The 27,032-nt window shown below is 34.5% G+C and overlaps 2 protein-coding genes across 4 annotated transcripts; both read left to right on the plus strand.

Annotated features, from left to right (window-relative positions):
* Nucleotides 1–781: 781 nt before the first annotated feature.
* anpepa (alanyl (membrane) aminopeptidase a) lies at nucleotides 782–15,892 on the plus strand. 3 transcript variants are annotated; one of them, XM_026266697.1, is made up of 22 exons: nucleotides 782–883; nucleotides 2,163–2,895; nucleotides 4,278–4,420; nucleotides 6,642–6,781; nucleotides 6,873–6,999; nucleotides 7,086–7,240; nucleotides 7,320–7,433; nucleotides 8,299–8,442; nucleotides 8,711–8,776; nucleotides 8,885–8,950; nucleotides 10,062–10,237; nucleotides 10,321–10,397; nucleotides 10,925–11,058; nucleotides 11,146–11,201; nucleotides 12,023–12,170; nucleotides 12,251–12,342; nucleotides 12,442–12,552; nucleotides 12,766–12,933; nucleotides 13,491–13,631; nucleotides 13,736–13,817; nucleotides 13,938–14,119; nucleotides 14,522–15,892. In XM_026266697.1, exons 2-21 carry the CDS (start codon nucleotides 2,306–2,308, stop codon nucleotides 14,088–14,090), a joined length of 2,883 nt encoding a protein of 960 aa, XP_026122482.1. In that variant the 5' UTR covers nucleotides 782–883; nucleotides 2,163–2,305; the 3' UTR covers nucleotides 14,091–14,119; nucleotides 14,522–15,892. The 3 variants fall into 3 exon arrangements, with proteins under 3 accessions (XP_026122482.1, XP_026122483.1, XP_026122484.1); XM_026266698.1 differs by lacking the exon at nucleotides 782–883 and adding an exon at nucleotides 918–1,264; XM_026266699.1 differs by lacking the exon at nucleotides 782–883 and having other exon boundaries at nucleotides 2,746–2,896.
* A 111-nt stretch (nucleotides 15,893–16,003) lies between these two features.
* LOC113105561 (aminopeptidase N-like) lies at nucleotides 16,004–26,728 on the plus strand. Its single transcript, XM_026266696.1, has 19 exons — nucleotides 16,004–17,138; nucleotides 17,795–17,937; nucleotides 19,034–19,173; nucleotides 19,336–19,462; nucleotides 19,569–19,723; nucleotides 19,822–19,935; nucleotides 20,552–20,695; nucleotides 20,780–20,845; nucleotides 20,934–20,999; nucleotides 21,083–21,258; nucleotides 21,339–21,546; nucleotides 21,930–21,985; nucleotides 22,102–22,249; nucleotides 22,380–22,471; nucleotides 23,322–23,432; nucleotides 24,209–24,376; nucleotides 24,867–25,007; nucleotides 25,086–25,167; nucleotides 25,806–26,728. Exons 1-19 carry the CDS (start codon nucleotides 16,534–16,536, stop codon nucleotides 25,956–25,958), a joined length of 2,895 nt encoding a protein of 964 aa, XP_026122481.1. The 5' UTR covers nucleotides 16,004–16,533; the 3' UTR covers nucleotides 25,959–26,728.
* The last annotated feature ends 304 nt before the right edge of the window (nucleotides 26,729–27,032 follow it).

Genomic DNA, 27,032 nt, shown 5'->3' on the forward strand with positions numbered 1-27,032 from the left:
TGATTTTAATGTTGATAATAAAAGAAAGATTTCTGGAGCATCAAATCAGTATATTATAATGATTTCTGAAGGATCACGTGACACTGAAGACTAAAGTAATGATGCTGAAAATACAGCCCTGCATTAAAAATGATATTCAAATAGAAAAAACTAAATATTTAAATTGTAAAGGTATTCACATAATATTGTTTTCACAGTATTTTTGATCTAATAATTGCTGCTTGAGTAAATAGATGTACATACAGTCTGTATATAATTGCACATACTTAGGGTTAATGATTTTGAGCAAATATTCAACTGTCTGTTTTTGAAGAACCAGTGATTATGTTTTCCTAAAGGGAAGATAAACAGTGGGAGTGGGAGGCTTTTTTTTTTTTTTATCAAATCACATTCTTTCAAGATCATAGTTGATGGCAGACTGATGATAAACAGTGTAATGGCTGCATAATGAGTGTTTCAATTTAGCATTTTTGTGCCAAAAATACAAAATCTAGCCACAGGACAGAAATCTAAATATCTCTTAACATCTTAATTTACTCTTGAGAAAAGCACCTTTGTAATATCCAATGTACCTTTATTAGAGGTTGAGAAGTGGTCTCAAACTGTGCTCACTAAACATAACAGAGCCTCTTGAGCTATGCAAAAACATAACAATAAATGCTTTAGAGTGATCATATTTCCCCCCTAAAACCCCTCGAAAAAAGATTTGTTAGAGAATTCACAGTCCATGTGCATGCGTGCATGTGAGAAAACCTGAGCTTAATTTCGCCCCTCCTCCCAAATGGGAATGAGTGTGTGTGTGTGTGTGTGTGTTTGTTTTTCCCATCAGCCTCATCATATTCACAGACTCTCCCACTTCTATGCCTTTCCCTATGGATACCTGGTATGTGCACTTTTACTCTCTTCTGTTCGTCAGGCGAGCATGTGTGTTCATTTATATGATTTGACTTGTATCTCACACAAGAACTAAGAAGAAGTCTTTCTACAAAAGCTAGAGAACTGCTGCAAGATCTCTGTGCTCCTGCGCTGCTGCGTGCATGGCTTTCCAGACAGAGTGATTTAGCATATGGTCAACGGATGAGATGGGTTTCTTTGGTTTGGACTGCAGTGTGGGTGTTTCATATTTTAGAGGGTTGCAGAGAGTTTGTTAATGTATATTTAGTTGCCTCAAATAACTTCCAGGTGGAGATGGTCGTACGCAGTAGAGCGAAAGGCTATTAGCTGTCATATAGGAGTTTATGCAAAATGGTTTTACAGCTGGAAGGTGAGAGCAAAATATTCATATCAATGATTGCATGAATTTGTATATACAAAACCATAATATGCATTAAAGACTTTGGCATACCTGTTAAGATCAGTTCAGACCAGCATGAACATTCTATACTGGTTCATATTCAGATCCAGCTGGTGGACTAGTTCAAATATATATATATATATATATATATATATATATATATACATTTTCAGGTACCTTGATGAAAATAAAATTTAAATATCACGCAAAAGCATTCAGAAATATATAAAAATCTTATATATATACATATAATCAATAAATACAAATGCTGCCTTGACAACTACATGAAATATGTTTGTATGCTGGAGTACTAAAATTACTCAAATCAAATCAAATAAATTATAGCATTTTTATGGCACAGCATATTTGTGTAATGATTATAATTTCATTGCCCCCTTATGCAACCACAGCAGTTTTTTTCCAATGCAAAAACATCTGCAAGTTGAACTTTCACATACATTTCCCACTTACAGTACGAGGACAAAAACGATTCTTTTTAAGAAAAGGCAGCTCATGGTATCTATTGGTTTAATTGAAAATGAATCAGCTGGACAGGGAAGGCATCCCATCCCAATCTTTCCTGCTCCAGTGAGATTATCCATTCTGTGTGCATCTAAAATCTGTTCAAGCTTCCAGGCCAGATCATTTTTGCTCATATTTCTGCTTTCTAACACATACACAGATTTTAAGTGTGTATGTGTATGTTTTGAAAATAGTGAAATAAGACTGTAGGCAGTCTATCTCATTTTCCTTGTTTGGAAAAAAGCAGTGTGGAGACTCTGCAAAGTCATTCAATTTTAAATGTCACGAGGGTGAGTAAATATTGACATTTTACTGTTTGGATAAACTATTCCTCATTTCCTCATAGGTATACATATAACCAAAGATAGGAAGCATCTATTTGTTTTTGCTCAAGGCAATGTCATGCTAGCATCATCTCAACAACACTGCAAAGAAGTAAAACGCACATAAAGGACACATCTGATTTCTCAACTCAGACCACAGTGGACAATGGGGAAAGGATATTACATCAGCAGACATCTGGCCACTGCAGCCATGGTGCTGGCCGCAATAGCCTTGCTGACCATCATTGCATTATCAGTGGTTTATAATCGAGAAAAGTCCAAAAATGCAGCAAAACTCACCAACGCAACTACATTGCCAGTACCCCCCACCCCGAAGACTTCCAACGAACCCTGGGACAAATACAGACTGCCTGATACTCTGTCTCCAGAGTACTACAATGTGACTCTTTGGCCCCGTTTGGTGAAGAACGCCATTGGGATGTATATTTTCACTGGCGTCTCTGGAGTGATGTTTACTTGTGTGAAGAAGACAGACCTGATATTAATTCACTCCAACAAGTTGAACTTGACTCTGTTTAAAGGGCACCATGCAAAACTCACGGCTCAGAGCGGCGTAACGGCTCCGGCCATAAAGACAACCTGGTTTCAGAGGGAAACACAGTACCTGGTGATTCAACTGGAGGGGAAACTGAAGCCTGGCAAGTCCTACTGGCTCTACACAGAGTTCACAGGAGAGCTCGCTGACGATCTGGAGGGTTTCTACAGGAGTGAATACACGGAAGATGGGGAAAAAAAGTGAGAAGTTGTTTTAGGGCGCAATACAGTTTCCCTAAAAAGTACATAGATTCTAAAGCAGCTTAAAATGTCAGAACTTCATTCCATTAGACACAAAATGTCAAACCACGTGGCATCAGCAAACAGATGAAACATCTGCTAGAGATTTCTCTGAACTAACTTTGCTTTTCTGACCCATTTCTGCAACTGCTTCTAAGCAACTGCTTTTAATGATCAGTGGATTTATGAAGTTCATTTCACGTTCCCTAGTAGACAAACCACAAGCATACTTTCCTTCATGTTCGGCAACCAGAAAATTTCATGAAACTTCATATGTGCATTCATTTTTTTAAAAAGCATATACACTACTGTTAAAAATTTGGGGTCAGTACTATTTTTTGAAATACATATGCATCAAATTGACCAAAAGGGTCAGTAACCCCTATTTAAAAAAATACATTTATTTCATACAAAGTATAAAATTAAAATAGACTCATTTGGATTACTACTTGTGCACAGTGCACATTTCGTAATAATCAATGATCTTTGAGTAATTAATTTATGCAAGATATTTAAAGTGTAACTGAAGTAAACTGAAACAATAGTTTCACTTTAGCACAGTCAAATATTCTTCAGTTGGACCTCATCTCTACTTCTGCACAATTAAATTGCATTAAGTACAACATTAGTTGTTTCAATTTATCAGACGTTAAGCATACCAGTTTAGTATCCTAAAAAAAGTATAATTGTAGCGTATTTTAAATAAGCACATAAATATTTAAATGTATTTGTAGTATACTTAACATAGATTTATACACTTATTAGTATATTTATTCTTAGGGAACATATAGGGATATATTGCATATATTGCATATGGAAAACGTGTAATGTTAAAATGTGAATGTTATTAATGTTATTTCAAACACGTGATTCTCTTTTGAAATTTCTGCTCATCAAATAACAGTGAAAAAAAAGATTAAGATTTCAACAAATATCTAAAAATAATAAGCACAACTGTTTTCAAAATGTATCATTATAATTTTATATTTTAAAACATTAAATATTATATTATATTAAATATAAAATGTATTTTGAATTGTAATACTATTGTGCTTGTGCTATATTTTAAAAAAAGCCACTTGGTTTGATATTTTTATGATGCAATTAAATCAAGATGTGACTTGTTACTAAAAATAATTTATTTGATGTTGTGACTTTCAATCTTAGAAAAACATTGTAGATAATTTAAATTTAGAAATTTGACCTCATTGACAAGCAAAAAGTAATTCAATGTATTTATAAGTGCAACTGCAAAAAAAAAAAAAAATGGTTTTAATTCTTTCTGAAATTGAGTTTAGAGTTTTGTGATCCAATGACCCTTGAACTGCTCTTGTGTTTTGCAGAATTATTGCCATCACTCAGATGCAGGGCACTTACGCTAGAAAAGCTTTCCCATGTTTCGATGAACCTGGCATGAAAGCTGTGTTTCATATCACACTCATCCATGACCTGGAAAAGACAGCACTGTCAAACAGCCAAGAAATTAGTAAGACAATCAATCCATCACTAAACCTATAACTAATTACTTTGTATATGTGCTCAATGAAAGACCGATTCTGTATGTGCTCCCTTTCAGGCCCATCAGAGATTGTAGCATTCAACTGTCACTTGCAAATTTTACTATAAGATTTTGCAATAAATTTAACCTCAATTTTTTTTTTTTACTTAAACAGAAATGTTAACACTTTAGAATAAGGTTACATTAGTTAATGTTAGTTAATGTATTAATTAACATGAACAAACAATGAATAATACATTTATTACTGTATTTATTCATCTTCGTTAATGTTAGTTAATGAAAATACAGTTATTCATTGTTAGTTCATGGTAATTCACAGTGCATTAACTAATGTTAACAAGCACAACTTTTGATTTAAATAATGCATTAGTAAATGTTGAAATTAACATGAACTAAGACTTATAAATGCTGTAGGATTTTTCTTGCTTAGTTCATGTTAACGAAAGTAGTTAACTAACATTAACTAATGGAACCTTATTCTAAAGTGTTACCAAAAAAGTATATATATATATATATGTGTATGTATATGTATATAAATCGAATCCCAGGGGACACATGTTAGGAGAAAACTGTTAGCCTGAATGCAATGTAGGTTGCTTTGGATAAAAGCATCTGCTAAATACATAAATGTATTAAATTTCATATATATATATATATATATATATATATATATATACACACACATATTTTTAACTTTTACATTTTCAATTTTAATACATTAACAAAAGTCAAATCATTAAAGAATAAAATTAACCAACATTACAAAAAATTTACAATAAATAATTATACTAAGGACATTAAATTGTTCATAAAATGTTTTCAGCTTTTTGTTTTTGTTTACTTTCTCCCTCTTAGACCACAAGATGGTCCCATAATTGTCTATTTGATCCATAACCACTTCCTGGATCAGTTTTTAGTGTATTTAAAAATGAAAAGAGCCCACACTTATATAGAAATGTTTTCTTTTTTCTTTTTTTCATGGCAGTTAAAGGGAACTGGGTGTGTAAAGATCTCAAAATAAAATGCCATTAAAATATCATTAAAAAGTCTAAGACTTGTGCTCTATACACCAAGCCTTGAGGAAAAAGTAAATTCTCGTCTGTACAGTAAAACACAGAAGAAGAAGGTTAAAAAAAACAAACTATGAAGCACATTTGTTAGTTTATCTAAATTCATTTTTGCTTATTAGTATTATGGTTGAACTGGATCAAAGGTCAGCAGCAAAGACATTAGTTAATAAAATGGGATTAGATACATTTGTGTTATTTGCATTTCCCTATTTTCATTCATTTTGTTGAATACTAAATCTGTTTTTTTTTTTTTTTTTTTTTTTTTGCAAGTGGGATGAATTAATGCACATTCACATTTAGTCTAGAAATATATAATATTCACACAGCACACACAATGGCTCTGCACTTCCGATTTCTCCCAATATGGGGACAAAAGACTTGTCAGTCAATAAATGGAAAAATGAAGTAACTGGCATTACTTTTTTGAAAAAGTAACTCTTGTATTTTCTTGTGAATTTAAAAGTAATGCGTTACTTTCATAGTTACTTGAAAAAGGTAATCTGACTACGTAACTCACATTACTTGTAATGCGTTACCTCCAACACTGTTAAGAAAAAAATGAAAGTGATGATGACTAATGAGTTATTCACTTAAAGTGCAAACTTTGCATATTCGTTTGCAAGTCATGTGTGGTTTTCTGAGTTATGAGTTTTTGAGTCTGCGGGTTATGTGACATTCGACAACATCTGTCCTCCTGATGTTAGCATTCCTTTCAGCTGTGGTTGTTTCCCATGCAGTTATTCCCTCAACTGCCATCAGCTTCAAATCTAGTCTTGATTATTTGACCATGAGCAGAAAAGGCAAACTTTTGCCTCAAAACATGTTTTGCTTGCAGGTCCAATTTCAAATCAAAACAGCATTTAATTAAACCCTCTCAGGATTTTCTAACATATCCCTTGCTTTTCGATTGCAAAACTAAAGTGATAGACATGTTTAACGTTATGGCATTAAAATTGAATTATTTAATATATATTCACTTACTCAATATATATCGATTTCTAATTATGTGGAATTGAAATGTTAATGCAAATAACATAAATGTAAATAATTCTATTTTGAACAAAAAAATTTATCCCTTGCATTTTCATGAATATTAATTTCTTTTTTTTTCATCTTAGAAACAGAAAATGTCATCATCAATGGAACACAAGTTGCCAGAACGATATTTGGACCCACAAAGAAGATGTCAACATATCTCATCGCGTTTGTTGTCAGTGATTTTAGGTTCATCAGTGTTAAAGACAAGAAGGGAGTTTTGGTAGGGCCTCTGCATCAATTTATACATTTATGAAGAGGAATATGGTTTAGACGTGAAGTTATATGAAAACTTCTTGTTTGAATTGTCAAAGGTAAGAATATGGGCAAGAAAAAAAGCCATTGATGACGGACAAGGGGACTATGCGCTTAAAATCACTCAGCCAATACTGGAGTTCTTTGAGAAATATTACAACACTAGCTATCCGCTTTCTAAGTCAGGTATGATCAGCTTCATCCATGATAAAAATAATACAGTTTCCCTTCAAAAAACAGTAGAATAAGTGGTTATCCTCCTGTTTTCTTAGACCAGATTGCATTGCCTGACTTTAACTCAGGAGCCATGGAAAACTGGGGTCTTGTCACTTACAGAGAGACGGCTCTTCTATACGATTCGCGGACGTCTGCCAATGGCAACAAGCAGAGGATTTTGACTGTGGTTTCTCACGAGCTGGCTCACATGGTACGTCTAGGCCCTGTAAAGGGGACTCAGAGTACTTTCTGCTTTGCATGGTTTGCCATGTGATTTATGTGTCTTCCAGTGGTTTGGAAACCTCGTGACGCTGAAATGGTGGAATGATCTCTGGCTGAACGAAGGGTTTGCTTCATACGTGGAGTATCTGGGCGCTGATTATGCTGAGCCCACCTGGAACATGGTAAAACAGATTATTTTTGTGAAATAATCCCTCACTTTAAAATAATTTCAAGATGATCCCTCGATAATTAACCTCTCACACTATTACATAATCGTCAAGGCTCTTACATCGTGCAGAAAAACGTGCGTGTGTTTAAAGTTGAAACATGTACATACTTTCTCTATTCCAATTTCATGAACAGAAACAACTAAAGGTAATCTGTAGATGCTTTCAAAACATCTGTGTGTTTGTTTAAGCAAAGCTCTGGCTCTGGCTGGTTGGAAGCAGATAGTCCTGCTGGTGGATGCTGTAACTACATCACCCAGACCAAACAGTGTCTTTCTCCCTTGATGGTCATTTAGAAATAGCCATGTATTCTGACAAAATCAAGTTGTGTTTGCAAGCAACATAAAAAAAGTGCCTGTTTACTTTAACAAGTTCTAGGTTAATCTGAAAGATTCATTAATTCATTCGGTCATGGTTTTGGGAAACCTGGGGAATTTATAAATAAATAAATGAATGGATGACTGAATAAGGTCAAATGAGTTCTTGGTGAACCTGATTTATTTAATTATTTCTAAAACACAAGCACTTAGTAAACTCGAAAAATATATGAAATACAATATTTATTTAATTAAATGAAAAATGAATGAATGAAAAAAAAAAAATAGTGAAAATGTCAAGTTTGCCAACAAACAAACCACCTTGGTAAACATGGAAACATTAAATATTTCTGCAGTTCTGTTTATAGCCACTAGTGGTGCTGAAGTTACACGCTTCACCTTTGAGAGAGGATGGTGTATTACTGCATGTTGTTGTTCAGAAATGTGCTGAAAAGACACACCTTGTAACATGTAATTGACAATCGACTCCGTTCCTTTGCCAGAAAGAGCAGATCATTCTGTACGACCTGCAAAGTGCGTTTGCTGTGGATGGCTTGACTTCCTCTCACCCCCTCTCCCGAAAGGAGGAGGAGGTCAACACACCCTCAGAAATCAGCGAAATGTTCAACACCATATCCTACAGCAAGGTATAAAAAATCTACTGCATTATCATGACGGCTAGCAACTTAACAGTGCCTAAAGAAACAATAATAACACTCAAGCATCTGGATAGTAATGGACTATTAATAGGTTCTAAATCTTTCTAATCTTTTTGTTAAGTTTCAGCTTGAACACTGATATTGTGGAATTTCAAAAGAGCAACACTCTTGAGAGGTTGCAAATAAAGTCATAAAGCAGTCATGGAGGTTTCAATCCAGTCGGAGATAAACGCTTTTCATATGTTTGTCATTATAGGGAGCTGCGGTGCTTAAAATGCTCTCTGAATTCCTGACAGAGCCGGTGTTTGCCAAAGGACTTGGTGTAAGCCTTACTGTACTCTACTGTTTTTGAACATGTCCCAGAGTTCATGCAACTTTCGTGCCGTATTTCATGACCTGATAGTATAGTTGTGTTGTTCTTCTGCCGCAGAACTATCTGAAGCAGTTTGCTTTTGGAAGCTCAGTGTATACAGATCTCTGGGACCATCTTCAAAAGGTGGGCTGTTTAACTGCTGCAGATTTAAATGTGGTAAAGATGGGCAATTGCAAGTTAGTATTGCATGGTATAAAAATCATAATTGTGTGTTATAAAATCAGAATTACGAGATATACACTCGCAATTTTAAGGATTTGGACTTTACAACTCATAATTGTGAGTTTACATCTCACAATTCAGAAAAAGTCAGAATTGCAAGAAAAATGTTTATATCCTCGCAATTGCGAGTTTTCTCGCAATCTTGCATATCTAAGAAAAAAAATGAGAATTGGGAGATATGATTTTGTCACAAATCTGATGTTTTTTCTCACAATTGCAAGTTTACATCTCCCAATATAATTTGCAAATGTGAGTTCATATCTCACAATGCTGAGAAAAAAGTCTAAACTGCATGAAAAAAGTCTGTTTATATCTCGCAATTCTGATGTTTTTTCTCGCAATTGCAAGTTTAGATCTCACAATTCTGACTTTATAATTCGCAAATGTGTTTATATCTCACAATCCTAAGAAAAAATTAAGAATTGCAAAAAAGTCTGTTTATATCTTGCGATTCAGACTTTATTATTTGCGATTGCGATTTTATATCTCTTAATTCTGAAAAAAAGTCAGAACTGTGAGAACTCACAAATCGCAATTGTAAGAAAATTGGCTTGTGAGATAATATCTCACAACTCTGAGAAAAAAGATTTTTACATAATGCGAGTTATAAAGTTAGAATTGCGAGATACAAACTCACAACTGTGAAAGAAAAACATCAGAACTTCGAGATAACCAATCGCAATACCCTCATTCATTTTTTATTCAGTGGTGGAAATGGGCTCTGTGCATAGCTGTCTTTAAAACAAACTTGTACAATATGTGTGTTTGTACAATTTCATGCATATTTTCCACTTATAACAATTGAATTTGTTTTACATCCACTGTGCTTTTTTTAACTAGAAAATGATACTTGAGTCATGTTACATAGTTGACTAATTAAATAAAAAATAAATAAATAAAATGAAATCGTAAATCAGTCAAACGTTCTGAAAATCAAGCCCTAATACAAAACAGTATGTGGTGTAGTAAACACTGTAAACATTTAAGGAACTGTTCATTTTTGACTAACCAGGCAGTAGATCAAACTCCAGGAATGAAACTACCTCATAGTGTTCATGAGATCATGAACCGCTGGATACTACAGATGGGTTTCCCAGTAATCACTATCGACACTCGAACAGGGAACGTCAGCCAAAAGCACTTTCTTCTAGAGCCTCAAGCAGTGGTGGAGAGGAAATCTGAATTCAAGTATGTTGTCAAACATCATCACTGCAATTTCCAGATCCTCTGAAAACCTTTCTTATAAGTCTAACTGCTGTGTTACACCTCAGTTATGAATGGTTTGTACCCATCAAATGGATGAAGAAACACCAGGTGCAGGACCAGCTGTGGCTTCTGCAGAAATCAGGTACATTAAACCTTGTTAAGTCACTTTATACCTTTCATCTACCTTCTTGATCTTGCAACAGGCCTTGCACACTCTCGCTCAGCCAATAAAATCGCAGGTCACTCGGTTCTTAAAGTTATGCATCTCTTCACTCCAACGCAAGGGCATTCGGCCAATCTGTAGTAGACAAAGAGTCAAATCTTACTGGGGATTCTACAGGGAGCTGGAGATGAATGAAACCTGGATTTTGGGAATTAGATTTGTTTTTAGAAGCTTACAAAACTATTCTGGCCCAAGAGAAAGCTTTGAGTGCATGCATTTGCTTTTACCTTTACTGGAGACCAACAGAAAAAGTGTTGGACCATGTGAAACTGGTCGTCACAATACCAGGGTTGTTTCTTGGTGGTTATCTACTGGCCCATGTATAAAGATGCATGTATTCATTTTGTCTTTGCACTGCCAATACTGTTAACTTGCTGTCAAATGAAATGTTTTCTCCTTGCCTGGAGATACTGTATGAAATATTATCTTATTTTATCTGCTCTAAGATCTACACAATCCCATGAAAGTCAGCAAAAATGAATGGGTGCTGGCCAACCTCAATATGTCGGGATACTTCAGAGTGAACTACGACCTTGGGAACTGGGAGCGACTTATCAGCCAACTGGAGTCCGACCACCAGGTCCTGCATGAAAATTATGAGAAAGAACAGTCTCAAAAGGGCTAAAAAGACATATAAACCATATTTTAATGTCTTCTCTTTATATAGGTGATACCTGTGGTAAACAGAGCTCAGATTTTGGATGATGCATTTAATCTGGCAAGGTGAGAAATATTGCACATTGCATGCACACCATAACTCAAAATTTTGTGATGTGTGTTTTTTCTTTCTTTTTTTTTTTTTAACAAATTCATACTTTTATTTAGATAGGGTGCATTAAATAAAAAAAACTGTTCTTTCTCTTCCTGAAACAAAAAATAATGATTTAAATTTTCCACAAAAATAATAAGCAGCAGAAATGTTGAAAATATAAGTAATGGCTGCTAATAATTCAGCTTTGCTAACACAGAAGGAATTACATTTTAAAATAGAAAATAACTACTTTAAACTGTAATAATATTTCACAATATTACTGATTTTACTATATTTTTTATGAAATGCTGCCCTGGTGAGCAGAAGAGACTTGTTAAAAAATCCTGAAAACATTTTACCGACCCCATACATTTTTGAATGATAATGGGTTCCCACTGTCTTGGAAAGGTATTTATTTTTGGCCTGGGAAAGTAATAAGAATTAATCAAATTGCAAAAATGAATTAAACAGTTTTTATAGTTAATAGTTATGTGCTTCTCGAAAATATTCCATCGGCTACAAATAGATTTTGTGTTAGATACATCATGCAAATCATGTTAGTGTGATTTGTCAGTGAATTGAGTCAGTTCTTTGCTATGAATTAGTTAAACAGATTCACAATTCAGTATAAATGATTGAGTTAATCCATCTAAAGTGATTTTTAAAAGCTTTTATCTATCCAGTACATGAAAACAACTTAACAGGTCATTAAAAGTCATGGAAATTCACTAGTAAAAAATGTCAATGACTGTATTCCATATAAAATATATATATAATTTTTTTTTTTTTTCAGAGCATCTTTTATAAACATAACGCTTGCTTTGAGAACAACTAAATATCTCTTGCGTGAGCGGCAATACATTCCATGGGAGGCGGCGCTTCGAAATCTGAACTATTTTTTTCAGTTGTTCGATCGCAGTGAAGTTTACGGTGCCATGCAGGTTGGTAAAATCTCATTTTTAGAATCAAAACTGAAGTAAAACAGATAGATTACAGGGACTGCTGTTTTTATTCATTTTAGGTTTATCTTAAGAAGCAAATCAAACCACTATTTGAATATTTTGAGACTATCAGCTCAAACTGGACAAGAGTTCCCTCTGGCCACACTGATCAGTAAGGACATATCTTTCATATGTCACATGCTTCCCAGACTCAATTGGCTTTATATAGATAAAGTTATGTTTAATAATAAGCTATTTTGTTTGTCCTCAGGTTCACACAGATCATTTCGCTGTCTCTAGCCTGCAGCACCGGTGTGGAGGGATGCAGAGAACTGACCAGGAGCTGGTTCAAAAAATGGATGCAGAATCCTCATAACAATACGTGAGTGCAAACCTTCATTAAGCAATTTCGATATATGATGTGTTTTTGAGAAGATTCAAGTGCTTGACACTCAATATCAGTGGAAGAAATGAAACTTAATTAATCTAATAGCTGTTTTTTTTCTTCTCTTTTTTTAAATAGTACAACATTTCATTTATCGGTGCAGCATTTATGACGAAATAAGTAATGAAAAAAAATGTCCATTGATTCCAGGATTCATCCTAACCTGAGGTCGACGGTGTACTGTAATGCCATCGCTGGAGGTGGTGCAGAAGAGTGGAACTTTGGCTGGCAGATGTTCCAGAAGGCCACAGTCGCAGCTGAAGCTGTTAAACTGAGATCGGCTCTGGCCTGCACCAAAGTGCCCTGGTTACTGAACAGGTAGCTCTGGGAAAGCATAAGGCTCAAAGACATGATGTCTGAAATAAATGCAATTCAAACTACTTATATTAACAATCAAGCTCTTAGAAACGTTCAAATGATGAACACATTTTTGGGGGTTATACATAACAAACCTGAACAGAACCTACCTCGTACATCATGTTCTGATATTTTTTAAGCATCCTTCATAATTTCAAGTTTTATCGTTTATGACAACAAAACCTCTTAACACAACATTTTTTTTTCAAATATTAATATAGCTTATTATTTATATCCTTATTATGCAATGTGCTTTTTTATGACAAGATAACGGCAAAACCCCGTTTTTTTTATCTTTTAATTTTACTTTTAAGAGTGAATCTATTTTTTTTCTACTTAAAGCTCCGTAAAACAAATATCAAAAATAATTTTAATTCAGAAATCATGTTTATTATAGAAAATGTGTGTTCAAGTCATCGCCTGTCTGAAATGCAATTGTAATGTATTTTTGAACAATTTGTGCAGATGCATTGTAGTACTCTAGGAACTGTGGAGTTTAACTTGTAAATTTTAATAAGGTACCTGGAATACACCATGAACCCAGAAAAGATACGCAAACAGGATGCCACTTCTACCATTGGGTACATTGCCAGTAATATTATTGGCCAACCTTTGGCATGGGATTTTGTCCGGGCAAACTGGGACTATTTCTTTAAAATGTAAGTATGCCAAATACCATAATACACACACACACACACACACATAGAAAAAGAGAAAGAAAGAGAAAAATGTAAAATAACATACTTTTGGTATTACTCAACAGGTACGGCACAGGATCATTCAGTTTCTCCAGACTGATTAGTGACATCACCTATAGATTCTGCACACCATTTGAACTCAGTCAGGTACATGACCTTTGACCTTACAACCCGCACAGCAAAAATCTATTGCATGCACTATATACAGTAAGAGGCTTATAAGACATAACCTGACTTAAGTGTAAAATCCTCGCTGTCTTTGTTCAGTTAAAACGCTTCCAAAAGGATAACGCTGAGACTGGATTCGGCTCGGGAACTCAAGCGCTGCAGCAGGCCATTGAGAAGACAACAGCCAAGATTAAGTGGCTGGCGGAGAACAAGGAACCGGTTCTTCAGTGGTTCCTCTCAGAAGCAGCGTAATACTCACATCTGTGTGCCTTGAGATCAGAGTAAGTTCAAGTATTATTTCAGCTGGATGCTCTTAAGTTAAAAAATGATCATTCTGTCATCACTTTCTCACCCTCATATCATCCAAACTTGAATGATTTTTCACCTGTGAGACACGAAAGGGCATTTTGAATACCCTGAAACTGGAAACAGAAAAAATATATACATTTCAGTAATATTTAACAATATAACTGTTTAAAAATGCAGGCTTGGTGAGCATAAGAGTTTTTAGTAACACCCAAACTTATAAATGGGAATGGTCATTATTAATCATTGTGTGTGTGTGTGTGTGTGTGTGTGTGTGTGCGTGTGTGTGTGTGTGTGTGTGTGTGTGTGTGTGTGTGTGTGTGTGTGTGTGTGTGTGTGTGTGTGTGTGTGTGTGTGTGTGTGTGTGTGTTTTGCAGGACATCTCCAGCCTCACATGAATTCATCATCCTGTAACCTGATGGAATGAAAATGAATGGATGCTAACAGCATTTTGGCAGGATGTTTTTACCCAAGGAGCAGCCCCTCCTTGAGACAGCGCTCTGATATTTAACCACCAGTTCACATCCCTCGGATACAAATGAGGATGGATTTACATAAGAGACTACACTGACAATGGCCCCCTAAGTATCGAAAAAGCAGGGAACCTGTTTCAGAATTTGTGTATAATTAGTTGTGTTGCTAAGTTAAGCATCACTATTATTATTGTTATTGCTCATACTCATACTTATCCTGCACAATATCTGCTATGGACATCAATGATACCTCAAATCATGCAGGTTGTTCAGGAGAAGTTTGTTATACTGTATGTTTCTAAGCATTTGTAATGGATGTCCAATAGACTTACATATGATCCAAGCCATATTTAGGGCCTGGAAAAGCTGTTGTTATGAGCTGACTAAGTAGCATCCAAGCAACCGTATAGCTATGCACACACAAATACAATTGTGAATGGGCAACCACACTCATATTTTCTACATACAATGTAAAATTCTATTTAGCGTTTTATTGTTAGCTTGCTATTATTGACTGGATTTAGCATTTTTTTTTTAAATATGCTGCCATTAAAATTTATAAAAATACACTACCACTCAAAAGTTTAGGGTCAGTAAGTTTTTTAAAGGCCAGATTTACTAACAGCTCGCTCCAGCGCAAACTATCTTTTAGCATTAAAATAATACTGTCAGAATTTACTAAAGATGCGCAGTGAAAAGGCGTGGACACAGTTATTTTTGCACCTTATTGAATATGCATTTGTAGGAGTTTCTCTTTCAGGAAAAACGTAACTTTTTCACCTTAACGCAACTTGATTTACTAGTGTTTGTGCTCGTCAAATTACTGGTATTTGCGCCTATATTTAACGCCCAAAAAAGCTAGGAAAAAAAAGCACTGCTCTTGATAGATTGTGCTGGTCATTATGGAAATGATCTGGCTGCATCTGTGTTCTCTAATGTGTGCATTGACCACAAGTTGGAAGTTTCCCCTCCTATCGGTGCTTTTACGAAATTGCGCTCTAACGCTAATTTGACATGTTTGGTAAATCTGGCCCTAATACCTGGGCAGCTAAAAATTCAGCATTTCCATCATATGAATAAATTGCATTTTATAATATATTAAAATGAAAAATGGCTATTTTAAATTGTAATAATATGTCACTGTTTTACTGTATTTTTTTTTATCAAATAATCGTAGCCTTGGTGAGCATAAGAGACTTTTTACTGATCACAAACTTTTAAATGGTAGATGGTTACTGTTTTTAAGGCCTTTTTTGAAACATGTACATCCCTGTCTTTTTTATTTTAAATAAATAATTAAGTTGTAGAAACATTTTGAAATCATTATTACAAGCTGTGTAACTGTATCTGTGTATTTTAGTGTGCATTTTCCTCATTTCTGAACACGCTTATACACTGTCATCAGGACACACTGAACAAGTAACCTCAGAATACGTTAATACATACAGTGCTGCTTGGTGACATCCATTAGATTGTTTTTCTATGCAATTCTCTGTCATAACCACACGAACACCATGAGACCGTTTCATAACATTTGAAATATTAACTTGGAAGGGGTATAAAGCACTTGGAAGACTCAAGAGAAATGTAATAACCTTGAAGACATCGCTAATAAGCCCTGTGTCCCAGTTTAACTTGGCAAACAAAAGTCGTATGCAAATTCAAGTCAAATGTGGAGTATAAAGACATATTTGCCATTGTTTTCTTGACTTAAAAATGAGAAGTATGCAAACATGTGGAGCATGAGTAACTGTTTTCCTTATAAGTGGCATGGATACGACCACAGCATGATTCATCACAGTCAACACTATTTAATCACACACTCTTCATGACTGTCTGCATAGACTTAATCCCGTTCCGGCCCCATCATTAACTCCTGAAAACATCTCCTGATACTTCATTTTAACTCTGCGGCCATGGGGAAAGGCTTTTACATTAGTAAGCCTCAAGGGTTTGTGCTATTTGGGTTGGGCGCTGGGGCCGTCCTCACCATTTTTGCATTGTCAGTTGTTTATGCCCAAGAGAAATGGAAAAACGAGGTAAATGCCATAGACGGGACGCACATGGTGACGACGGCAGCACCCCAGAGAACCTCAGCCCCGTCGAACGAGCCCTGGGACCACTACAGACTGCCTGACGCCCTTCTTCCGGAGTACTACAATTTGACGCTTTGGCCTCGGTTGGTGCCGGACGAACAGGGCATGTACATTTTCACTGGGACATCTGGAGTTGCGTTCACGTGCGTGAAGGAGACCAACCTGATCCTTATTCATTCCAATGAGCTGAACTTCACCTTGACCTCGGAGAGGCACCATGCCAAGCTGACGGGTTTGGGAGGGACAAGCGCTCCAGCCATACTAAAGACCTGGTTTCAAACACAAACACAGTTCATGGTGATTCAGCTCAAAGGAAAACTACAAGTTGGAAAATCCTACTGGTTCTACACAGAATTCCATGGAGAGCTGTCAGATGATCTAGGAGGATTTTACAGAAGCCAATACACAGAAAATGGTGTAAAAAAGTAAGATAACTACTGGTTTACTTTCCTAAGAAAGGGTTGAAATGTTTGCATTTTACAGCTTTTGTAGTCGACATCAAAGTAAACACTTATAATACAAATTAATTAATCTTGTAGTAATAATTGTATAAATATGAAAATAACTATAAAACTGTTTATAGCACACTTATATATAAAGGAATAGTATTTTAGGTCCTGTAAATTTTCCAAAAATGTTTAATAATCTTTTAGATTTTTATAAGTTAAATTATTAATTTTTACTGTGGTATGAGAAATTAATTTTAAAATGTACAAATATTTTTTTGTATCTCAATATCAGGGCAATACAGGAATTAGAGAATTTTAAAACAATTAGGTAATAATTATTTAATGTTTAATTTAAAAGCTAAATTAAAATTGTGATTTTATCACACCACAAGCTACTGCTTTATATTTTTGTGTAATTATTGAATTGCTATTATTATTATTATTACTGAATATTGGATAAAAGTGTCTGCTAAATGCATAAATTTACATGTAAAATGTAAATTCATTACTAGATGTAATTTAATGTTTCCCTTGAATTGCACACTAAATTTTAAACAAAACATTTATGAAGACTTTTGCAAGCTGTTCTACTACTTCCTACACACTTAGCTGAGATAATTTCGTTTTGCCAGAGTTGTCGCCACAACACAAATGCAGCCCACTGCCGCCCGGAACGCTTTCCCCTGCTTCGACGAGCCGTCAATGAAGGCCGTCTTCCATCTGACTCTCCTCCACCCTCCTGGAACTGTGGCCCTTTCTAACGGCATGGAGTTGGGTTAGTGATCACATCAATAACAAGTGTCATAGATCTGATGAGGGCATGATAATATATTCTCTTACTAATAGAATAGAAAATATTAGACTATATTGTAATTTCAGTTTAATTCAGTAATCAAAGCTCTACATTATCCAAGCAGTTTTTTAATTTACTTCACAAAAATTATAAAATTAAGCATATGCTTCTAAATTCAATTGGGTGCATACCATATCTTAAGACATGACTTTTAGTGTTTTTTTTTTTTTTATAATAATAAACCACATCAGTCTTAACAATAAAAGAGACATAACAATCTGAGTTTCTGAGCTCACAAATCTTTTGAAAGACCTTACCAATTATTTTAGCTTCATTAAAGTTTTTCCAAAGTTATAAAACGGTAGCTTTGATTGTTTGGTAGTTTATAACCTGCTCTTTAATCACTTATTGAGGCCTTATATTTTTCCATGCATGTTATATAATCACAGACAAAATGTACATTTTAAAATCCTAAACAATTATTTTTAATATGTTTATTATTTCTATATACTGTTCAAAAGTTTTTTTGTTTTTTTTAAGAAATTATTATTCAGCTGTTCACTTTTATTCAAGGATGATCAAATTAAGCAAAGGTGACAGTAAAGTCATTTATAATACTGAAAAAAAAATCAAATAAATGTTTATTTTATCTATTTATCAAAGAAAAAACATGCATTGTAGTTTCCACAAAATTATTTATTAATACAACTATGTTCAACTTTAATAATAGTAAGAAATAGTTATTGAGCAGCAAATCATCATGTTAGAATGATTTCTGAAGGATCAGGTGACACTGAAGACTGGAGTAATGATGCTGAAAATTCAGCTTTGCATCACAGGAATAAATTAATTTTTAAAATAGATTTAAACTGTAAATAGCTATTTTAATTTACATTAATATTTCCCAATATTAGTGTTTTTGTTGTATTTTTAATCAACTAAAAACCGCATAAATCGCAGACTTCTTTCAAAAAAACAAAATCATTAAAACCCCAACTTTTGTACACAAGAGTATAATGAATGGATTTATCTGTGGACATGTTTTACATCTTCACTCATGCTCTGATCTTCCCTTTAGGCACTGAAAGCATCACCATAGATAATCAAGAGGTTTTACAGACCAGATTTGAGCCAACTGAAAAAATGTCGACATATCTGCTGGCTTTTGTTGTCAGTGAATTTACCAACATACGATCCCCCCCAGAGGCCAATATTTTGGTAGAAATCAAGACATATTCACTCTCTTGCTCTCTTCTTTCCTCTTACAGATGTATTGTAAATGTGGATAACGAGTTAAAAACGTATATTAAATTGATTTTTATTACATAATCAATTTGTAATTTCCACTAAATGTGTAACTTTATTTATTTCTTTTTTTAGATCAGAATATGGGGACGTAGAGAAGCCATTGAAAGCGGTCAGGGAGATTATGCCCTTAAAGTGACGTTGCCTATTTTGAAGTATTTTGAAAACTATTACAACACCACATACCCCCTATCCAAATCAGGTGAGAGTTTAAACATGCAAGCTCATTCCAATCTTTGTGTCTCAATCCATTTATACTGGACCATTGGGGGAAAAAAGCGGTCAGACTAATACTTTCCATTCCCTAGACCAAATCGCACTGCCTGATTTCGCTGCTGGAGCCATGGAAAACTGGGGTCTGGTCACATACAGAGAGCTATCGCTTTTCTACGATCCTAAAGTGTCCTCTAATGAAGATAAAGAATGGGTGGTCACTGTAATTACACATGAATTAGCACACATGGTATATGGAGAACCTCTCTCTCTCTAAAAACTTGTGTTATTTAACTACATCTAAACTACAGTATGTAACTCATTTATGGGAGTCAAATTATTGTCTAGTGGTTTGGGAACCTTGTGACCATGAGATGGTGGAACGACCTGTGGCTCAATGAAGGTTTTGCAAATTATGTTTCATATCTTGGAGCAGATTATGCTGAGCCCACCTGGAATATTGTAAGTTTTTATTCACTCTATTCACATTTGGAAATCATGTCTATGTTCACAAAATATAGCGACCAATAACATTACACTTTATTGATTTATAACAGCTATGGGGCGTTTTTAGGCACTTTGTGGTTTTAACCTACATTTCAATGGTGTTTAATTGGATTTTACCTTCTGTTTTGCGTCTTTCGCCCTGAACCGATTTAGTATCGCGTTAAAAATAGTTACGTCACATTTTTATTCTACGCCTGCTTGATTTCCAACGAAAAACATCCTCTACTTGCGCCCCAATAAACACAGTTAAGGCTTAGTAAAGTTCTGTAAAGTTGTTTCATTCGTGAACCGTACACTCAAAACAGTAAGAATTCTTCATTTGCTAACTAATTATCAACGTCTTTTTTTTAACGCCATACCTACTGTTTCTACGCGAACGTAACGTAGCGTAGCGTAACGTAACGTAACTTAATTAATATTCATGAGCAAAGTGAAGCCGTTAGTTGATCCTGATACAGAGTACAAAAAAGTAATCTATATCAAGTAGATTGATAACATATCTTTTTTTTTCAGTTATTATGAATATATTAACTTGAGGTGTTCACGGTCTTTTCTCTTTTCTCTCCTAAAGAAAGATCTGATGGTACAGCAACAGGTTCAGAGGGCGTTTGGCGTGGACGCTCTTGTTTCCTCCCACCCGCTTTCCTCACGAGAGGATGAAGTCATCACACCGGAGCAAATCGATCAGTTATTTGATACCATCACGTATAGCAAGGTTTTCATCATGTTCCAGAAACAACATTGTTAAGCAGTGTCGTATTGCAGTGTTTTAGTTCATGCTAAATTGTTGTCATTTCAGGGGGCAGCAATACTGAGAATGCTGTCTGAGTTTCTGACAGAGTCTATCTTTGCTAATGGACTTCATGTATGTCCGAAGAGTTATTTTATGATGCATTAATGTGACCTTTTGAGTGACTTATTCTCAGACTGACACCTGTGCATTAATTCCACAGAACTATTTGCATGAGTATGCATACAGCAACACTGTTTACACAGATCTTTGGGAAAAACTGCAGGAAGTAAGTTACAAAATTGATGCAATGGAATCCCTAAATAAATCTTAGTGTAATTTTCATTATATTTCATTATACATCTTTTTCAGATTGTAGATGCAGATTCAAGCATCCAGCTCCCAGCCTCATTAAATGAAATTATGAATCGCTGGATTCTTCAGATGGGTTTTCCTGTAGTAACTATTGATACTCGAACAGGAAGTATCACTCAGCAGCACTTCCTGATACACCCAGAGGCAGTAGTGGACAAGCCATCTGACTACAAGTATGTTTAAACTGGCAAATGTGCCTACATAGTACTGTCCTTTTAAAGTATACGCTGTGTATGTTCAAAACTGATTGCAGTTATGAATGGTTCGTGCCAATCACATGGATGAAGAGTGGCATTAACATGGGCCAGCACTGGCTGCTTAACAAAACAGCTTCATATGAGCCCATGAAGACGGAAACTGACTGGTTATTGGCCAACCTGAATGTCACGGGATACTACAGGGTTAATTATGATCCCCAGAACTGGGAACGTCTCCTCAAACAACTGAATTCAGATCATAAAGTAGGTGTCTCATTATCTTTAAAGTAATTAAAAGCATTAAGCTTCAAAGTAGCATACCTGAATACAATCCAGAGAATAATCAGTTTAAAGTGAACATGAATTTGAAAATGATTAATTTAGCAAAACTTTAACAGAAGTATATGGTTATGTAGTATTAAATATAGTAGTGAACATTTGAAGTGGATCAAAAAATTTGTCTTAAGACAAAAAAAGACAAATGTTGACTACTGTATTGCAATCTTTATAACATCTATTGTTCCACTTTATAATTTTGAAGTTCTGAATTGTTCTAATATATAATTATACATGATAGTAACTTGATATAATATACATATAATAAATAATAACAATATAACATTTGATTTTACCCTCTTTCCACATAGGTTATTCCAGTTCTTAACAGGGGCCAGATAATCGATGATGCATTTAATTTAGCGAGGTAAGCTCTTCGCTGCAAAGATATTTCATCAATGGACAATGCCTCAGGGCATCCATTTCATCAAAAAATGATCTTGCTGTAAATAAAAAAATAATTGGAAATCTGATTATTCATAGGGCAGAGATAATCAACATAACATTGGCTCTGAGAACAACTAAGTATCTCTACGAGGAGAAGGAGTACATACCGTGGGAATCTGCCACAAGAAATTTACAGTACTTTTTCCTCATGTTTGACCGAACAGAAGTCTATGGACCTTTGCAGGTATGTTTGTTTATGTATTACAAAAAATATTGATATTACATGCAGATTACACAATAAAAAATTCATTACACAGAGAATGCTCATTTTATAACTTATTTGATCATTTATACATTTCTTGAAACCACTCCAGACTTACCTGCGGAGAAAGGTGCAACCTCTTTTTGACCACTTCAAAGTTATCACATCAAACTGGACTCAGAAACCCCCAAGATACATGGACCAGTAAATACATGATCACTTTTTACAGTTTATTCTAAATATGACTTTAGTACCACCGCTATGTGTTATCACAGCCAGTTATATGCTTTACTTCTATAAGGACAAACTTAAAACTGTTGTGAAGAAGTTTAAAGGGGTCACATCATGATAAATCAAATTGTTGTTGATTTTTGGATATAAAAGAGTACTATGAAAACGTTCTCCCCAGTAAAAAAGAACCGTTTATTGAAACTAAGCAGCTTGTTCTGTACTGACGTCAGACAGACCACAAGAAGAAATGACCACCTTCAAATACACATCAACTTTACCACACTGAGGTAATGAGGAAATACTATTCATAAACACAAGACAAATGTAAATATGAATAAAGTGTGGGAAAGTCTGTCAGAGCTTGTGCAAACCCAGAAGTAATTTTATATGTAAAGAGGATGTTTACATAAATGTCATATAGGCACAACCGCAAAAACAACTCGTTTGTAAGGTTCAGAGTCTGGGGTGGAATTTGATTATAAAAAACGAAAAAGTTATTACGGGTAAAAAAAATGAAGTGGACTTCAGTGGAAAGAAAAAACTAAATAATATGACCCCTTTAAACTCTCCTTATAACTGAGAGGTTGCATAACATATGTGAACCTGGAGCACTGGGTATATTTTTAGAAATAGGCAAAAAAACAAACATTGTATGGGTCAAAATTATCGATTTTTCTTTTATGCCAAAAAGCATAAAATCATTTTCCATGAAGACATTTTTTAAATTTCCTACTGTAAATATCTAAAAACTTAATTTTTCATTAGTAAAATGTATTACTAAGAACTTTATATATTGTATGGTTTGTGTGACTTCTGTTTATAGATACAACCAAATTAACGCAATCTCATTGGCCTGCAAAACGGGAGTGAAGGGATGTTCAGAGCTCACTAGAATGTGGTACAGACAGTGGATGGAGAACCCTGACACTAGACCGTATGGAACATGCTTCTTTACGCCTGAACTCTGAATTCAGTTCCAATCTGCTTTCTCATTTATTCATATTTATTCATTCTTATTCTGCAAATTCAGCTCAGTTCAGTGAGTCAGTTCTACTCTCAATTCAGTTCAAACCAGTTCATCTCTTTCAAGGTCTTTTTGTACCATTGATTTTTAGTTTAGTTCAGCTAATCGATTTTCTATTCAGTGCAATTCAAGTCAGAATTAAGTTTAAGTTCTTTTCAATCAGTTTTTTGGGAGCTAAGTTCAATTAATTTCCCCTCAGAATTCAATTCAAGTCAGTTTAGCTCTTGATTTTAGTTTAGTTCCTTATATTTCAAGTTATAATTCATTTCAAGCTATTTCAGTTAGCTTCTTTCTAGTTCTTTTTCATGTTTATGGGAGTTGAGTTCAGTTCCACTCCTAATTCAGTTCAAGCCAGTTCAGCTTTTTCTAGGTCTGTCCATACCATTGATTTTTGTTTAGTACAGTTACATACATAGATTCGAGTCAGATTTCAGTTCAAGCTAGTTCATTTATTTCTAGTTATTTTTAAATCATTTTATTGGGAGTTCAATTCAATTGAGTGCCAGTTAAGCTCTTTTTATGTCTATTGATTTTAGTTTAGTTCAGAATTCAGTTAAAAACATTTAGGATCTTTGTAGCAATGCTCATTCAGATAATGCTCAGTTTAATTCAAGTCAGCTCACTGGTTTGGTTTGGTTCAGTTCAGTTGTGTTTATTTCGGGTTGATTTCTTTTCCCCCACTCAAGAATTCCCTCAAATCTGAAGGTCGCTGTGTACTGTAATGCCATCGCCGCTGGAGGGGTTGAGGAGTGGGATTTCGGATGGCAGATGTTCAAGAACAGTACCATTGCTGCAGAGGCAGAGAAACTGTTATATGGTCTCTCATGCACTAAAGAGCCCTGGCTGTTAAACAGGTGAGTCATGTATACTACTGTACATCAGAAATCATAAACTACCTAAAATGCATACTTTTATTCAGTAAAGATGTTTTTTTTTCTTTTTACTTTTCTAGAAACAAACATGTGTCCAAAAAGTATTAAGCAGTATAGCCGCTGTCATCATTGATAATAATTAATGCTTCTTGAGCAGCAAATTGTTGTATTAGAATTTCTGAAGCCTGGAGTAACGATGCTGAAAATTCAGCTTTGCATCGCAGGAAAAATTACATTTTAAAATGTATTCAAATAGAAAACTGTAATTTTGAATTTTAATAATTTTATGAATAAATAAATGCAGCTTTGATGAGCATAAGCTTCTTTCAAAAACTAAAAACTCTCACTGACCCAAACTTTTGAATGGAAGTACAGTACATAGCTTATATTTTACATGACGCAAGTTTATTTGAATTAATTTATTTTATTGGTTTAACTAAGTCTCATTTAATTGTCTCCTGTTTTTCTAAAGGTACCTGAAATACTCAGTAGATCCAAACCTGATCAGGAAGCAGGACGTTACCTACGCCATTGTGTATATCGCAGGCAATGTAATAGGACAGCCATTGGTCTGGGACTATGTGAGAGCAAACTGGGAGCATATAACTAAGGAGTAAGTACTGTATTTCCTTCTTTCTTTCTAAATGTATATTTATAGTCTCTAACATTTTCTATCATGTGATCTCCATAGTCTTGATGATGGATCCTTCTTCTTTGGAAAACTGATTAAAGGCATCACAGAAAAGTTTTCCACAGGATTTGAACTGCAACAGGTTTGTGTTATTTGAAGAAGAGCTTGTATTAGCAAATGCAAAACAAATATGATTACACTGCTGTTTAAATGTTTAGGGTCAGTACGATTAATCTATTCTTTTTGAAAGTCTCTTATATTATTCACCAAGGCTACATACTGTTTTTAAAAAATTTAAAAAACTGAAATAAAAACAACGTAATATTGTGTAATACTACTGCATTTAAAAAAAATGATTTTCTACTGTAATATATCTGTAATATATTTTAAAATGTCCCTTATTCCTATGATGGTAAAGCTATTTTAATATTTTTTTTCTGGAAGCCATTTTTTTGGGATTTTTTGATGAATAGAAAGTTCATTCAAAATATAAATATTTTGCAACATATAAATGTCTTTTTACTGTAACTTTTGAGCAATTGAATTAAGGTTTGCTGAATAAAAATTATTCCTAATTATTCATATTTCAAAAATCGTAGTGACCTCAGACTTTTAAACAGTAGCAAATATGTCATATTTTTTTATCTTAAATTTAACTTAAGATTAGCTAATATTGTTGTGATCCTTAATTCTATTTTTCTTTCTTTTCTTGAGATGTGTGGTAGACATGACATATAGAAAATCTATAAATGTGTGTACTTGTCCATTTCTTTCTCACAGTTGCAGCGATTTAAAGAGGACATTGCAGCAAGCAATTTTAGTTTTGGTGTTCAGGAAATAGAGCAGGCCATTGAACAAACAAGAGCCAACATTAAATGGATATCTGAAAACAAAGCGCAAGTGATGAACTGGCTGATTGAACAGTCAGACTAAACACACTCTCATTATGACCGTTTTCTAGTATTACATATATTTATATTTTGCAAATACAGGCATTTTATAATCAAGTTTGATAATTAGCTGTTCTGTGCCTTTGATTATTAAATTAGGTCACAAAATATTTTGCAGTATTTTATTACGCTGTTCTTCTTTTGCTAAGAAAACAAATATATATTTGTATGCATTTAAATATTTTGCAAATAAACATCAAAAATATTTTATTTATAATCACCAGTCATATTGTTCTGTCATTCATCATTCAACATTTCCTCATTGTTCTTCATTTCCTTTAGAATGGACATTTTCTTTTTATGAAAGTCGGCCTCAAATCAAAACGTTTGTTTGTTTGTGAAAAACTTCAATCTTTTGAAAATCATCTTTTGCACATACTGCTTATGAAAGACGAACTAATGACATCCGCAGTGGAATGGACCTTCAGTAACACGTGCCTTGATGTAACAGCACATTACAGGACTTGTTGTTTCTGTAACTAGATGAACGTGGTTAATTCTTCTGTGTCATAAGGGGCCCAATAGAGGAAGTAGACAAGACTGCACAAATGGGAGGAAGGGAGCGTGAGGAAGTGATTTCATTATTATGATGTCTGAAAGCAGCTGTAGACTTGTCACCTTTAAGACTCTGACGACTTTTACTGCATATTATAAATGGACACTGAAGAACAGCTGTCACTCACGTCACTAATGGTGCAATTAATGTCTTTAATAAACTGACACTGAAAGGTTTTTGTGTCGTTGTGCAATCTGACGTGGGATCATGAGATTCTTCTTCACGTTGCCTTGTTGTTGGCACTATGTGTACTTAAAGGAATAGTTTACCCAAAATGTCAAATTTGCTGAAAATGGACTCATCCTCAGGCCATCAAAGATGTAGATGAGTTTGGAATAGACTTGAAGAAATTTAGCATTACATCACTTGCTTAACAATGGATTCTGTGCAGTGAATGGGTGCCGTCAGAATGGAAGACGCATTATTATGGATTATGGACTCATGTTTTGGTCAGAAGCGATGGTTTAAAGTTCAGATGCCTTAATGATGGCACAAACACAC

The sequence above is a fragment of the Carassius auratus genome, chromosome 7 (assembly GCF_003368295.1).
Source record: "Carassius auratus strain Wakin chromosome 7, ASM336829v1, whole genome shotgun sequence".
NCBI classification, from domain to species: Eukaryota; Metazoa; Chordata; class Actinopteri; order Cypriniformes; family Cyprinidae; genus Carassius; species Carassius auratus.

Coding starts and splice junctions, on each gene's coding strand:
- anpepa (XM_026266697.1), top strand. CDS start 2,306: ATGGGGAAAGGATATTACATCAGCAGACATCTGGCCACTGCAGCCATG. Junction 12,171..12,250: donor AAGTTTACGGTGCCATGCAG/GTTGGTAAAATC, acceptor TATTCATTTTAG/GTTTATCTTAAGAAGCAAAT. Junction 13,632..13,735: donor TGGGACTATTTCTTTAAAAT/GTAAGTATGCCA, acceptor ATTACTCAACAG/GTACGGCACAGGATCATTCA.
- LOC113105561 (XM_026266696.1), top strand. CDS start 16,534: ATGGGGAAAGGCTTTTACATTAGTAAGCCTCAAGGGTTTGTGCTATTT. Junction 20,696..20,779: donor ATACCATCACGTATAGCAAG/GTTTTCATCATG, acceptor TTGTCATTTCAG/GGGGCAGCAATACTGAGAAT. Junction 22,472..23,321: donor CCCCCAAGATACATGGACCA/GTAAATACATGA, acceptor TTCTGTTTATAG/ATACAACCAAATTAACGCAA.